Source organism: Notamacropus eugenii, chromosome 5 (genome assembly GCF_028372415.1).
Source record: "Notamacropus eugenii isolate mMacEug1 chromosome 5, mMacEug1.pri_v2, whole genome shotgun sequence".
Taxonomy (NCBI): Eukaryota; Metazoa; Chordata; class Mammalia; order Diprotodontia; family Macropodidae; genus Notamacropus; species Notamacropus eugenii.
In genome coordinates, this window is record NC_092876.1 from 173,759,388 (window position 1) to 173,773,891 (window position 14,504).

Genomic DNA, 14,504 nt, shown 5'->3' on the forward strand with positions numbered 1-14,504 from the left:
GTAGTGACAGTAGGAGTTGATTTTTACCCCAGTGCTACACTTCTCAAGACTAAAAGGAATATGCTTTCTTTCTTGATGTTTCACTAAGTCAGGGAGAAAGGCAATAGAGGCAGGGATAGTAGAGAAAACTCAGTTTTTTTCCCCAAACACTAGGTCATGATATGCCCCAAACCAGACCATTGTGAGATCATTTGAAAACACCTCACTTGTAAGACTCTTGGAGAAATCCTAGGGAATTCCATCTTGTTTTGCCAAGCTCCCTTATTAATTTATTCAATCGATATTTTTTCTAAAAATTACAGTGTCTTTAACACTGTATTAAATGTTGCAATTTCCTGATTAAGGCAAGCATTTCTTCTGTGTAAAAGAAATTATTAGTATGCCTGGTGCTTAACTCTTACACTTTGGAAGAGTACTCAGCAATATCTCCTCCTTTGAGATTCATTTCATCACAATATATCATCCTATCTAAACCTCAGTGGCAGATACCTACTGGACTTTGAAGTGTGATGGTCCCTCTTTTCTCAAGAATCTGACTCATAGTCTTTCTACCTCTAACCTTTGTCCTTTATATGAGGACTTCAATACGCACATTGATGTTCTCTCAAATACCCTCACTTCCGAATACATCAACCTTAACTCGGGTGATTACAGAATTGAGTGTTGGGAGGGATCTCAGTGGCCTTCTAAAATAACTCATATCAGTAATCCCCACTTTAAGATTCCCAGCAGATAGTTGTCCAGCCTTTCCTTAAATTACCAAGAAGGGGGAACCTACAGCCTCTGGAGGTAAACCTTTCCAATTTTGGACAGCTTTAATTGTTAGGAAGGTTTTCCTGTCGTTAAACCTAAATTTGCCACTTTGCAACTTAACACTCATAGCTATTAGTCCTGCTGCTCTGCGGCCAGATGGAACAAGTTTATCCCTGGTCACATGACAGCCAGCCTTTCAAATACTTGAAGACAGCTCCCCAGGTCTTATTTTCTCCAGACTAAACATTTCCAATTCTTCTATTGATCGTCATATCATGGACTTGGCCTTTACCATCGTGGTTGCCCTCTTCTGAATACTCTTCTGGATTATTGGTGTCCTTAAATTGTGATTCCTAGAACTAAACACAGTACTCAAGATGAGACCTGACAAAGAGAGAGTGCAGTAGAACTATCATTTCCCTATTCCTGGAAACCCTGTCCTCTTTGTAAACCTGAGAATTCATTATCTTTTTCACTGCTTCTTCACTTTGTTATGTTACATTGAGTCTGCTATCCACCAATACCCCAGATCTTTTCTGAAACAACTTCTATCTTTCTGTGCTTCCTCCTCCCTCTTATGCTCCTGGAGCTTATTTTTTGTACACAAGAAGAAGGCTTTACATTTATCCCTACTAGATTTCATCTTAGTAGATTCAACCCAATGCTAGCTTGTTATCCTTTTTGGATCCTGACTATCATCCACTATCCCACCCAGTTTTGTGCCTTCTACAAATTTGATTAACACATCTTGTTTACATTTATTCAAGTCATTAGTAAAATGTTGAACAGCCAAACGGAGATCTCTGGGATGTTCTACTAAAGACTTCTTACCATAGTTTGAATCCATCTAATTGTATTGTTGTCTAATCCATATTTCTCCATCTTCTCCACAAGAATAGTGCAACATAATTGTATAAATCTAATTTACTTAAAATTTAAGTAAACTATATTCACATCATTCCCCTCATTTACTTGTTTAGTTATTCTGTCAAAAAAGGAAATGATATTAGTCTGGCATGACCTGTTCTTTATGAAGCTATGATGGCCCTTTATCCTTACCACTTCCCTTCTAAATTTTCACCTCCTAGTAACTTTCTAAGAATCAAAATCAAGGTCAGTAAGTGACCTTTAGTTGGAAGATTCTTTTCTCTTCCCTTTTTTTGAAAATTGGGCCAATGTTTTCCCTTCTCTAATTATATTGTACCTCTCCTAGTTTCTGTAATCATTCATATATCACTAATGGCTCAATAATCATCTTTGTCAGTTCTTTCAGGAGTGGAGGACATAGTTCATCTAGGACTACTGACTTGAACTCATCAGGGTAACTAACTAGTGAAGTATCTCCCTACTTTGAGATATCAACTCCCTAATATAAATGTTTTGTTCTGTCATTTCCAGTGCAAAAGTCATCTTAGAAGAGAAATACTCAAATAGACTGTGATCTCATCACTTCAGGAATTCCTTCCAGTATCAATTCCCTGTTAGTCATTTTTGTTCTGTCATTTTCAGTGTAAAATGTCATTCATCTTTGAAGGGAAAACAGATTGCCTCTTTTGTCAGTTATCGTCAGTCTGTCCATCCCAAGCAAAGGTCCTATCCCTTCTTTAATCCTCCTTTCTCTCCTAGTAGAGCTTTAAAAAAACAAAACAAAACCTTTTTGCTGTCCTTAGCTTCCCTTACCAGTCCGAACTGATTCTGATTTTTATCATTCCTGATACTATTTTTACTAGACTCTGCCATGCATTTATGCTGCTCATCTTCTACTCCCAAGCATTGTTTCCATCTTCTTTATATTGCTTTTTTTTTTTACAACATTGATTTTTTATGATTTTGAGTTTCACATTTTTTCTCCCTCCCTCTGTCCTATTTCCACTCCCCAAGATGGCAAGCAGTCTGATACAGATTATACATGTGCAATCATGTAAACATATTTCCCCATTAGTTATGTTGTGAAAGAAGAAACAGATCAAAAGGGAAAAGCCACCAAAAAAAAGTGAAAATAGTATGCTTCAGTTTGTATTCGGATTCCATAGTTCGTTCTCTGAATGTGGATAGCATTTCCCATCATGAATCTTTTGTAATTGTCTCAGATCATTGTATTGCTGAGAAGAGCTAGGTCAGTCATAGTTGATCATTGCACAGTGTTGCTGTTACTGTGTACAATGTTCTCCTGGTTCTGCTCATTTCACTCAGCATCAGTTCATGTAAATCTTTTCAGGTTTTTTCTGAAATCTGCCTGCTCATCATTTCTTATAGCACAATGGTATTCTATTACATTTTTATACCACAACTCCACAACAATACATTAGTGTCCCAATTTTCCCACATCTTCTCCAACATTTATCATTTTCCTTTTCTGTCATCTTAGCCAATCTGATGGATGTGATGTGGTACCTCAGAGTTGTTTTCATTTGCATTTCTCTAATCAATAGTAATTAGAGCATTTTTTTCATCTCACTACAGAGAACTTTAATTTCTTCATTTGAAAACTGCCTGTTCATATCCTTTAACCATTTATCATTTGGAGAATGACTTGTATTCTTATAAATTTGACTCAATTCTCTATCTACTTGAGAAATGAGACCTTTATCAGAAACACTTGGAAAAACTGTTTCCTGCTTTTCTGCTTTCCTTCTAATCTTGGTTGCATTGGTTTTGTTTGTGCAAAACCTTTTTAATTTAATGTAACCAAAATTATTCATTTTGCATTTTGTAATGTTCTCTATATCTTGTTTAGTCATAAATTCTTCCCTCCTCCATAGATCTGACAGGTAAACTATTTCTTACTTTCCTAATTTGCTTAAGGCATCACCCTTTATGTCTAAACCATGTACTCTTCTTGACCTTATCTTGGTATACAGTGTGAGATGTTGGTCTGTGCCTTGTTTCTGCCATGCTATTTTCGAGTTTTCCCAGCAGTTTTTGTCAAAATAGTGAGTTTTTATCCCAGAAGCTAAAGTCTTTGGGTTTATCAAACACTAGATTACTATAGTCTTTAACTACCATGTCTTAAGTACCTAATCTATCCCACTGATCCACCACTCTATTTCTTAGCTAGTACCAAATAGTTTTGATGATTGCCAATTTGTAATATAGTTTTAGATCTGGTAAGGCTAGGCCACCGGCCACTTTCCTTTGCATTTTTTTGTATTATTCCCCTTGATATTCTTGACCTTTTGTTCTTCCAGACAAATTTTGTTGTTATTTTTTCTAGCTCTATAAAATAATTTTTGGTAGTTTGATATAGTTCTTTTAAAATCCAAGTTGGTTAGTGAGTTTTCTGTTTGTTCACGTTGGTATCTTTAGATAAATCCCATATTTCCTTTGCACTGGAATTCTTTTCCTTTGTGTCTTCAGAATTTAATTTTCAATCGTCCCTCATCTTCCTTGGGCTGACTTCCCCTACAGTATTTTAGTCCATGGGAATTTACCTTCCTTCCTCTGAACCTCATTAAAATCTACTTTCCCAATATATAGAGTACATGTCAGACTATGTCTGGCTTTCTCCATCCCTGTCACAAACTCTAGAAGAAGTGATCTCTTCCCATAGCTCCCTTCTTCCCCCTCTGCCCAAAGATTCTCATTCTTTCTACCCCACCATCCTTGGTAATGAGAATAAGATCGAAAGTGAATTTCTTTTTATTGCTTCCTCCACCTTCTGAAGGACAGCATAACCACTAAGGCAAGGCAAGAAGTTATTAGCTGCTTTCCTGTTGGCAGAGAGAGAAAGCAACAGTAGATAATCTGGATGTAATTGAACTCCCTCATCACTACTGTGTTATACCTCTGTGCCAGAATTGCGATCTGTTTCCAGACCATTTCATCTAATTCTTCTTGCTATCCAGCTGTCCTGTAATATATAGGACAATTTTGTCATTCTCTTGACAAAATTATTTTCTCTTTCTTCCTCTTTTAACCAAAACTTCTATGTCATGCTTCCTGGTTGATTTCCTGATGTGAGTATACTTTGTTAACATACTTACCCCACTGCTATTTTGACCCTTCTTGTTTCTTTTGAATAAGGTATATCCATAGATAGCCATAGTCTCATCATGGGTTACATCACGAGTTACAACTGCGAAGTCAAATGTATCCCCTTGCATTAGGAACTTGGCTCCTCTCATTGGTTGTCTAATTTTTAGATATTTATGGGCAGACACTTGAGACCATGGGTTTAATTACTAGCTCCCTTCTTGGAGCATGTTTTCTTTGAACTTCTAGATCTCTTATTTGTTGTTCTTCCTTTGTGCCTATTCATTATATTATCTAACTTAGGGAATATACATAAAGTGATCTTCTTGTCTTTTTTAAAGACCTTTCGACTAGATTCGTATGACACTTGGAAAATATATTATTACCGGCCTGTGTTAGGTTTATTTGTTCTCTGGCCAGGAATCTCTGCCAGTCCTATATTGTAAGCCATGATCTAAATCCCATTCTTAGATCTTACCTTATTAGCCAGCTATTCACTTTCCAACTTAGTTCTTTTCTGCATCCCTTGTCTTCAGTTGAACAGTGTTGAATACACAACCTGTGCCTCATGGTCCTTGATTTCTTTCCAAAAGCTTTATAGTCATTGGCAATACTTTTTACATTCATTCTGGAAGTATAATTTGTGATCTGTTTAGATCAGTGTTTTGAGAGGTTTTCTATTGTCTCTTGGGTATATGCCCCAAGAAAACAACAGACATTTCTGTTATCAGATTAACCTGCTTCAGTACCCCAAAACAGAGAATCACCAACTGCTATTACTCTTCTCTTATTCTTCTCAGTCTTACTGAATCATCTCTCACCTGACAGCTTCTCTGGTTCTGTTATATCATTGTTAGTATCACAAGCAATTTCTTTCCCCTCAGAAGATCCAGCTCTCTCTTCTGAAAGAAGAGTCTTAGATCTGTTTTTGAAGCTCTAATTATACAGCTGTCTTTTTCAGTCACTTTCTCCTTTGTGTAAACTTTTCCATTCCCTCATTTTGATAAAGGTAAAGTCTTCTTCTACCTCAGATCCCTTTTTCCCATCAAAGTTTTATTTCTGTTTCCTTTAGGAACTCTTTATTCTCCCTCACAATTTACAATATAGAGAAGTATTCTTCAGGTCCCTTTACCTTCTCCTCCAGAAAGTTCAGCCTACATTTGGAACATATAACAGTCAATTTAGCAGAAATACAACACTTATAATTTCACAAATCCTTTTATTCTGTATAATGATTGAAATTTTCATTTTGTTTTTTTGAATCTGCTTGAAGGTATTACCCCTGCAACCCTAAACACCTAGCTAAAACATTTACATCCATTTATTACTTCTTAATAATTTGACTGCCACTCAGATCCCTTTCCTTTATCTCAACAATTTGCAAGGCCACATCCACCTCCCCTCACCCTTACACTAATCTCTGATCTGTTTCAGCAGTTTGCCCCACCTCACCCACCAATGGGGTTACCAAGAAAGGAATAAGAGTGACTTCACAACAGCAACAAAACTCGTCAATTCATGGTGTCAGTTAATTAGCTTAACCTTCTCATTCTTCCACTTAAACCTTTTTTTATTTACCTTGCCTTCTCTATTTTTGTTATTCATTCCTGTCACTCTTTGTGACTCCATTTGGGGTTTTCTTGGCAAATATACCAGAATAGTTTGCCATTTACTTCTCTAGCTCATTTTACAGATGTGGAAACTGAGGAAAACAGGGTTAAGTGACTTGCCTCAGGTCACATAGCTGGTGTCTGAGGCCAGATTTGAATTCAATTCTTCTTATTCTAGGTCCACCACTCTATCTAGCTGCCTTATCTTTGCCAATACTTTATCCAAATCATTCTTGAGCCTACCTTTTCAGGTTCTATTTAATTATCCTCTTTGCTTTTCCTTAATTGTTCTTGAACATAGTTCTCTTATACCCTAGAATCTTTACTCATATGTGGACCTGGATATTGTTCTTCAGATTTTCTCCAAATCTTAATTTCTCCAAAATTTCTCTCCCTCAAATTCAACCACTGACCTACTTTACTGGTACACATCTCTCCACATCACCTACAAGATTTTCTTAATAAGTATTCAACTTACATCCTTCTATCTTTTTCCTCTCCTTCTCCCATGAAAGTTCCTCCTATAATCTTCTCCCAGATTGTCCTTTGATCCCATCACATATAGCAGTGGTCATACCCTTAATCTGAATACCAAGTTGTTTATCTCCATTAGCCTTAACTCCGAAATTCATTTATCAGGCCATATCACGCTATCCTTCCATCTCTCCCTGTGCATTGTGGGATAGTAGACAGAGAGCTGGACTAGAAGTCAGAAGATCCTGCTTTTGGTACTTATTAGATATGTGACCATGAGTAAGATACTTTAAAGTCACTATATTTTCTCATCTGTAAGAGAGGATTAGATTACATAGTCTCTAAAGTCCCTGCTAGCTCAAAATCTATAATTCGATAACGTATAGTAATTGTTTAAGTTCTAATTTTGTTCATTTTTTTATAATTTAGACAAAAATGTGGGAGAAAACCTCTTGTATAAAAGGGCCTTTACCAAAAATTAAGTGACAAGTTGGCCTTTAGGGAGTTTTTAATCTTGTATATTTGACATTTTGCTGCTGTTTTTTAGCATACACTTTTTCAGCTGTCTGCCTCATGTACTTTAGAGTGAAATGTTTTAGAAATTAGTGTTTATCATCTTTAGCTTATGTGAAAGTTGTATTCTTAGTAGATCATTTTTTTCTATCTGACCTAGGTCTTTTCAGTCCAACAAAACTGTGTTGTGTTTAATATCAAGATATTGTTATGTCAGACATAACGTGGCATGGTGGAGAGAATGTGAACTTGGAGACAAGAGAAAACTAGTTCAAAGCCAACGTCGGACATTTAGTGGCTCTGTGACCAGGAACAAATCATTTAATCTCACTGAACCTTAATTCCCTCATTTGTAAAATGAGGATAATAATATTTGTAGTGCTTTCCTCTTGGGACTTTCAGAATGATCAAATGAGATAAAAGATGTAAAGTGCTTTGTAACTCTAAAGGAGCATAAACCTAATGGGATGTACAACATGTACAGGAATACTAGAATGCAAGGTGAAATTAGATAAGGACCAAAGAGTCTTCAAAAATTTGGGAGGGAGAAATCACTTTCACTTTGAGTATAATGAGTGGGGTTAGGAAAGACCTAAGATGCCTGAGCTGGGCCTTGAAGGCCAAGAGTTTCAGCAGGTAGAGATGTGAAAGGTGTTGAGCTGACATGTCCTGAGAGTTAAGCAGAATACAGGATATAATTGGGGAACAGCTAGTACTCCAGTTTGGCATGAAGGGAAATAGTGTAAGATCAATTAAAATAGATAAATTGGAGCCAGCGTGAGGAGGGCCTGACGTACCTAAAGAATTTGTATTTTTGTATTTTGAGCAAAAATTCTTGAGGGTCCTTGCTTTGAAGAGTAACACTCTCAGGACAGTGCAGTAGGAAAACAAAAACCTCAAATGTGCTTTTTTTCTACAGGAAGCTGCTTCCAAGTTTAAAATCCAAGAAACCCCGGGAACTTGTGCTTGTGATTGGAACAGGCATCAGTGCTGCAGTTGCTCCTCAAGTTCCAGCTCTGAAATCATGGAAGGGATTAATTCAAGCTCTGCTAGATGCTGCTATTGATTTTGATCTCCTTGAAGATGAAGAGAGCAAAAAGTTTCAGAAGTGTCTCCATGAAGACAAGAACCTTGTCCATGTTGCCCATGACCTTATCCAAAAACTGTCTCCTGTGAGTGTCCCTATCCTTGGGCATTTCTTAAAATCCTTAGTGGTACTCTCACTATAGAGCAAAGCTGTCCACTTGCAACTGAAAAAGCTTAAGCACAATTATAGCCACTTGATTTTTAAAAGATATCAAGAAGCTAAAATGCTGAGGCAAATCTAACTAGATGGAATAAATATGTGTTACCTTTGAGGGATAAAGAATCAGCTTTAGAAGTGCAATATGTAGGTGGAATGACTAGATAGTTTATGAAAAAATTATCTGATGATTTTAAGTAAATTTTGAGTTCAGTATGAGTTTACAGTATAACCCAATCAAATGAACTGATGCAATTTTACATTTCATTAATAGACATAATATAAAATTAGAGAGGTGATAGTTCTGATGTATTCTGCCTTCTTCAGATCACATCTGTTCGTTTCTGGGCCTCAAATTTTAGGAAAGACATTGATAAATTGGAGGTTGTCCAAAGGAAGTTAACTAAAATGGTAAAGAAACTCAAGGAAGGAACCAGAGATGTTTAGCCTCAGGAGGTAATGGATTCCCTTCACCTGAGGTCTTCAAAGAATGGTTGGCTCCGTTTTGTAGAGGGAATTCTTGCTCAGGTATAATTTGGATTAGGTGGCTTTTGGGAGCCCTTCCAACTCTGAAATCCTGAGACTATTCAGTAAGATATATAGAATTTCTGCTAGTTGATCTTGACCCCTCTTGAGAATGTGTGGTCTTTTATATACAAAGATCACTCTACTGATATTGATACAGTGAGTTCTTCTAGCAGTAGTGTTGATTTGTATTGATTTTTCCACACTCTTAATACAACCTGTATACCCCTTTCACCCAAGCTAAAATCTTTTTAGGAAGACCTAATACAAATACAGAGATTCTTACCATTTTATGGAGAGGAAGAACCATGTTTGGTTTTTGTTTTGCTTTTTTCTGTTTAATGAACACCTTCTCACAACTTTAGAGGTAATGTGATTTGCTTTTTTTGTTTTGTTTTGGCTAGCACTCAGTTGAATAACTCCAGAAATGAATCAGAGGGTTCCTTTGTCTTGCTTTCCTATAAATCAGGGTTCACATATGTGGAAGTGGGGAATATCTGGAAAAAACTTAAGATATGGAATGTGTTCTTTTTCACTTTGTCAAGTGGATTTATAGATCAGAAAATACAGCCCCTTTGTCCTTGAAAAATTAGTTGCCAGTGAAAAACTTTTTTGAAAATCCTGTTGCAGAGAGGGTATGCTGATTTTAAGTTTAACCTAAAAGAGAAGCACATAAAGTAATTTACTCCTGCTTTATTATTCATTGACTGTGCTTTTGGACCTTTTTCACTTCTTTATCTTATTCATTTTCTTTTTTAAAAATGAGGGTAGTCTTTACTGGCATTGAGATGATACAAGGATTAAGGTTTGTAAAGAGTTCATCAGCTAGAATTTATTAAATACCTGCTCTGTTCAAGGTGCTATCTAAATTCTGGGGTTACAAAGAAGGAAAAAGATAGTCTCTGCTATCAGAGAGCTGGCATTCTAATGAAGAGACAACCTCAAACAACTAAGTACAAACAAGATATGTACAGGATAAATGAAAGATAACCAGCTCTGGGAAGGCACACGCCCCAAGGGAGATTGAAAAAGGTGTCTTGTAGAAGGCAGGACTAAGACTTGAAGGAAGTCATGGAAACCAGGAGGCCGAGATGAAGAATGAGGGAGTTCCAGGCATGGGGGACAGACATGGAAACCAATCAGAATGACTAATGGAGTGTTATTTTCAAGAGAACAACTAAGAGACTAGTGTCCCTGGATCACCACATATATGAGGTGGTATGAGATTTAAGACGAAAGATAGAAAGGGACTAGCTTCTGAAGGGCTTTATAAGCCAAACGGAAGATTTTATATTTTATACTGGAGGCCATTGGGACCTACTGGAATTGATTGGGAGATGAGGTGGCAGGAGGAGGGTGCGGGAGGGTGGTCAGACTTGCGCTTTACAAAGATCACTTTGGCAGTTGAGTGATGGATGGATGGACTGGAGTGGAGAGACTTGAGGCAGTAAGATCAGTTAGAGTATTGCAATAGTCTAGGTATGAGATGATAAGTCCCTGCAATAGTATCAGAAAAGAGAAGGGGACAATAGAAAAGATGTTACAAACAGTTGGATTTGGCAGCTGATTGGATATGGTGAGAAAAAGCTTTTGAGAGGGCAGTACATTGTGAATTTAGTAGATGTAGCTGATTGGATCAGGGAAGGCATATTTTAGGTTAGGATCCACAATATTGTCTTAGCAAATGACACTCCCAATAATATTAAAAAATATGTCGTGAAAAAGACCTCAAAAGTCATCTAATCCAATTTGTTCTTGAACAGAAATTCCCCCTATGATATCCTAAAGAAGTGGTCATCTAGCCTTTGCTTGAAGGCTCACTATTTGTAGGAGAACCTACTATTTCCAGGGCAGTCCATTTTTTCAGATGGCTCTCTGGTGGATTAGGTTGCTTGGGGAGATAGTGGATTCATCTGAAACACACTAAAGTGCCCCTTTGGCAACATTAAACTATGACTGGATGGGCACGCTGAGTTTGTTCTGCTTGAGAGTGAAGAAAACTTATTTCTTAAAGTCTCTATCAGTATACTCAGTCTACTTTTCTGAGAAAACATATCCAAATAAAACCAGGCTCCCCTTGGACTGAGTGAATAAGGACTTGCAGACTGCCTTTATATAAAGCTTATATAAATCTTTAGCCTAGACAGAGAAAAAAAAATTTAAGAAAAATCTCAGGGTTTTTTGTTTGTTTTGGGGTTTGTTTTTAACAGTAACCAGTAGAATATAGGCAATAGAATACAAGTTTAAAGAAAATGTAAAATTGGGTTTAGTGTGACATATTAAATGAATGAGGAAATGTAAAAAAAAAAAAAAAGGTTGCGTGGGAGTTTGGTATTTCCGTTTCTTTGACCATTTAAACATCTGTGTTTGTATTCCTAAAGCCCCTCATATAAAGGCCATTGGTGGTAAATTAAATCAGTTCCAGTGTATGGGGAGAAAAAACATTTGTTTGATTTTGAAGCAATCATTCCAGCTTACAAGAAAAAGGCACTTTCCTTTCCTTGTGTATTCATACTCACAGAAATCACAATTCAAGGAAATTTGGACTAAATAGTCATTAGTTGTGAATGGGTGAATCAGGGCATTCATTTCTAGTTTTTAACCTTTACCCTCTGTCTCTTAGAAACTAGAACAGGTATTCCACAGTCTGGTGCCTTACCTGATCAGCCCCAGGGTACTATCACCTTTTAGCACGGTAATAAAACTAGATAGCATAAAATGAATAAACAGTGTCTGCATATGATGAGTTCACATAGACTCACTATAAAACTCAAACAAGGAAGTGTTTGTTTTAGAACACAAATGTTATGTGTGTTTTTAAGAGTCGTTTACTTGCTTGTCTGATAAAGTTAGATGATAGCTGTTCTAAATACCTCTTTGATACCGTTCTTTCTGATTAGAGAGTATGGATAGACATTGTTTCCTCTTAGCTGTCATGTGTACAGCTTTTGGATCTCAAAAATGTCTATGCTTTGTTACTGTGTGCAATGAACAAGAGTTTAAAAATTGATACACATAACCAGCTGTGGAAGAATATATTAACTGGAGCCTCACCTTGACTTTATGGTAAATTCTAATGTTAAAGTGGGATACTAAATAAGAAAATCCAATTCATTTCATAGCTGCATGTCACCAATTGAACATGTGACCTTTGACAATACTTCACTATAGCTTATCTATAGATCACTCTTCTTTTTCATAGGAAATAATGGTGTTTTGTTTTTTAATTTTGAAAATTCAAGAAAAAAGTTATTAGGCAAATTAAAATTTCCCTTTGAATCTGCTGAGATAACACCATAACAACTGATCTACATCTGAGAAATTCAGTATCAAGAAAATAGAGAGAATAGACATGGAAATTTTTCTGTGGAAAGACTAAAGAAGCTAAATATTGATCATCTGTCTCCCTAATTCAGAGACATGAAGTTTAAGCAGGAAACCTTGAGACTATTAGGAAATGATTCTTGACCCTGACATATTAAATAGAATGCTACCAGAATGGAGGGTACAAATGACTCATTTGTTTTAGGGCGTCATCCCCCACATACATTCTAACATTTTCATTTCCCTTGCCATCTTCATTCAACAAATATTAAGTTCTTCCAAAGCGTACTGCATCACTGTACAAGGCACTGAGGGAGATTGAAAGGTAAGACACAACTTCTGCCCTTAAGGGGTTTATAGTTGAGTGGAGGGTGATTAAATATGTACCCAAAGAATTAGAATTAGTGGGGAAATAGACTGTTAGTACCTGACAGGTACAAAGTGCTATGATATAAAAGCAACTTTTCAAAATATAATGTCCATAATAATAACATATTTCTCTGCCTAATCATGGTCATCACATGTTTATTCCAGATGGATTTGATAAAGTTACTATTTTAATAAACATTATTTTAAGACTGAGAGGAGTCCTTAAGTATTTAGAACTAAGGATTAGTGGTATTATTATTTAAATCATAGGTTGGTGGCCAAATGTTTTATTTACCAAAAATTTACAAAAATTTTAGCTTTACTTTAATGTTTCAAAATCCTGTCTTAAAGCATGAGCTTAAATATTGCATATTTGCAGAATTGTAAGTTTCTTGAGGGAGGAACTCTCATGTTCATCATTATATTTCTGATAGCCTCTATCTAATACAATGTGTTGTATGTAGTGCTTAACAGATATTTGTCAAATAGCAACAAATCCAATTCAGAAACTTATCAGGTACAGATTGTGCTATACACTATACTAAGCACTAACAGATACACAAAATTTAGATAAGATATTGTTTTAATAAACCTTAAGGTCTGGATGCTCTAGTTAACATAATGCAAGTGCAAAAAATACTTTGTGCATTCTAAATAATGGAAAATAAAATTTTTAATTGAGATCAGAGATGCAAAAAAGTGGCATTTGAGTTAGTCTGTAAAAGATGAATAGGGATTAAGTTGAAGAGTGGACAGGGGTCAGGAAGCTGCTCTAGGCATCAGGAACAAAATGAGCAAAGACAGAGAAGTAGATGATGGTGAGTAGTATGATTTGTTCAGAGTCTAGATTATATGAAAGGGAATAATATTGAATCACAGAATTTGAGAGTTAGAAGGGACTTTAGCAGTTATCTTGTCCAACTCATAAGTGAAAAGAATCCCCATTCTCACATACCCAACATTTGGTTATCCATCTGTGCTTAAAAATGTGCAAGGAAGGGAAACTCACTACCTTGGAAGATAGAAGAACTATAATGATAGCAGATTGTGGAAGGTTTTGAATGCTAAAGTTGTATCAGATTGGGGGAGGGGGAGGGAGAAATTAAAACTTTATAAGAACTCATTGAAGGGTTTTGAGCAGGGCAGTAAAATGACCAGATCTGTATAAAACAGAATCTTGTATTTAAAGCTGGAAAGGACTTTAGATGTCATCTAGTCCAGTACTTTGTTTTACATATGAGGAAACTGAGACCCATAAAGATTATCCAATTTGCCCAAAGTCACACAGGTTGTATGTAGTAGAGCTAGGCTTCATATCTGACTCCCCTGACTCTTAACACTCTCCAGATTCAACACCTACTGTGTCCCAGGTAGTATACTAAGTACTAGGGTTACAAAGAAAGATCAGAGTCTTTCTGCTCTCAAGGAGTACACAGTCGAACGGGGGAGACAGCATCGTGATAACTATAAACAGGCTATATACAAAAAAAATCAGAAAACATCACCAGAGGGGAGGCACCAGAATTAAGAGGGATTGAGAAAGGCTTCCTATAGAAAGTGGAATTTTAGTTGGTACTTAAAGGAAGGCAGAAAAGCTAGAAGGCAGAGATGAGAAGGAAAAGCATTCCATGCATAAGGGACAGGCAGTGAAAATGCCCAAAATTGGAAGATGGAGGTGATCTTGTTTAAGGAACAGCAAGAAGGCCAGTGTCACTGGATTG

At 36.5% G+C, this 14,504-nt stretch overlaps 1 protein-coding gene across 11 annotated transcripts in view; it reads left to right on the forward strand.

The window, feature by feature from the left end:
* The window catches only part of FAM118B (family with sequence similarity 118 member B), a 94,533-nt gene that overhangs the window by 52,614 nt on the left and 27,415 nt on the right, over positions 1-14,504 (forward strand). For all 11 annotated transcript variants that reach the window (XM_072611522.1, XM_072611528.1, XM_072611520.1 and 8 more), the window contains one exon: positions 8,242-8,494. In XM_072611522.1, coding sequence (XP_072467623.1) covers positions 8,242-8,494 — 253 coding nt within the window. The remainder of the gene's footprint in view (positions 1-8,241; positions 8,495-14,504) is intronic.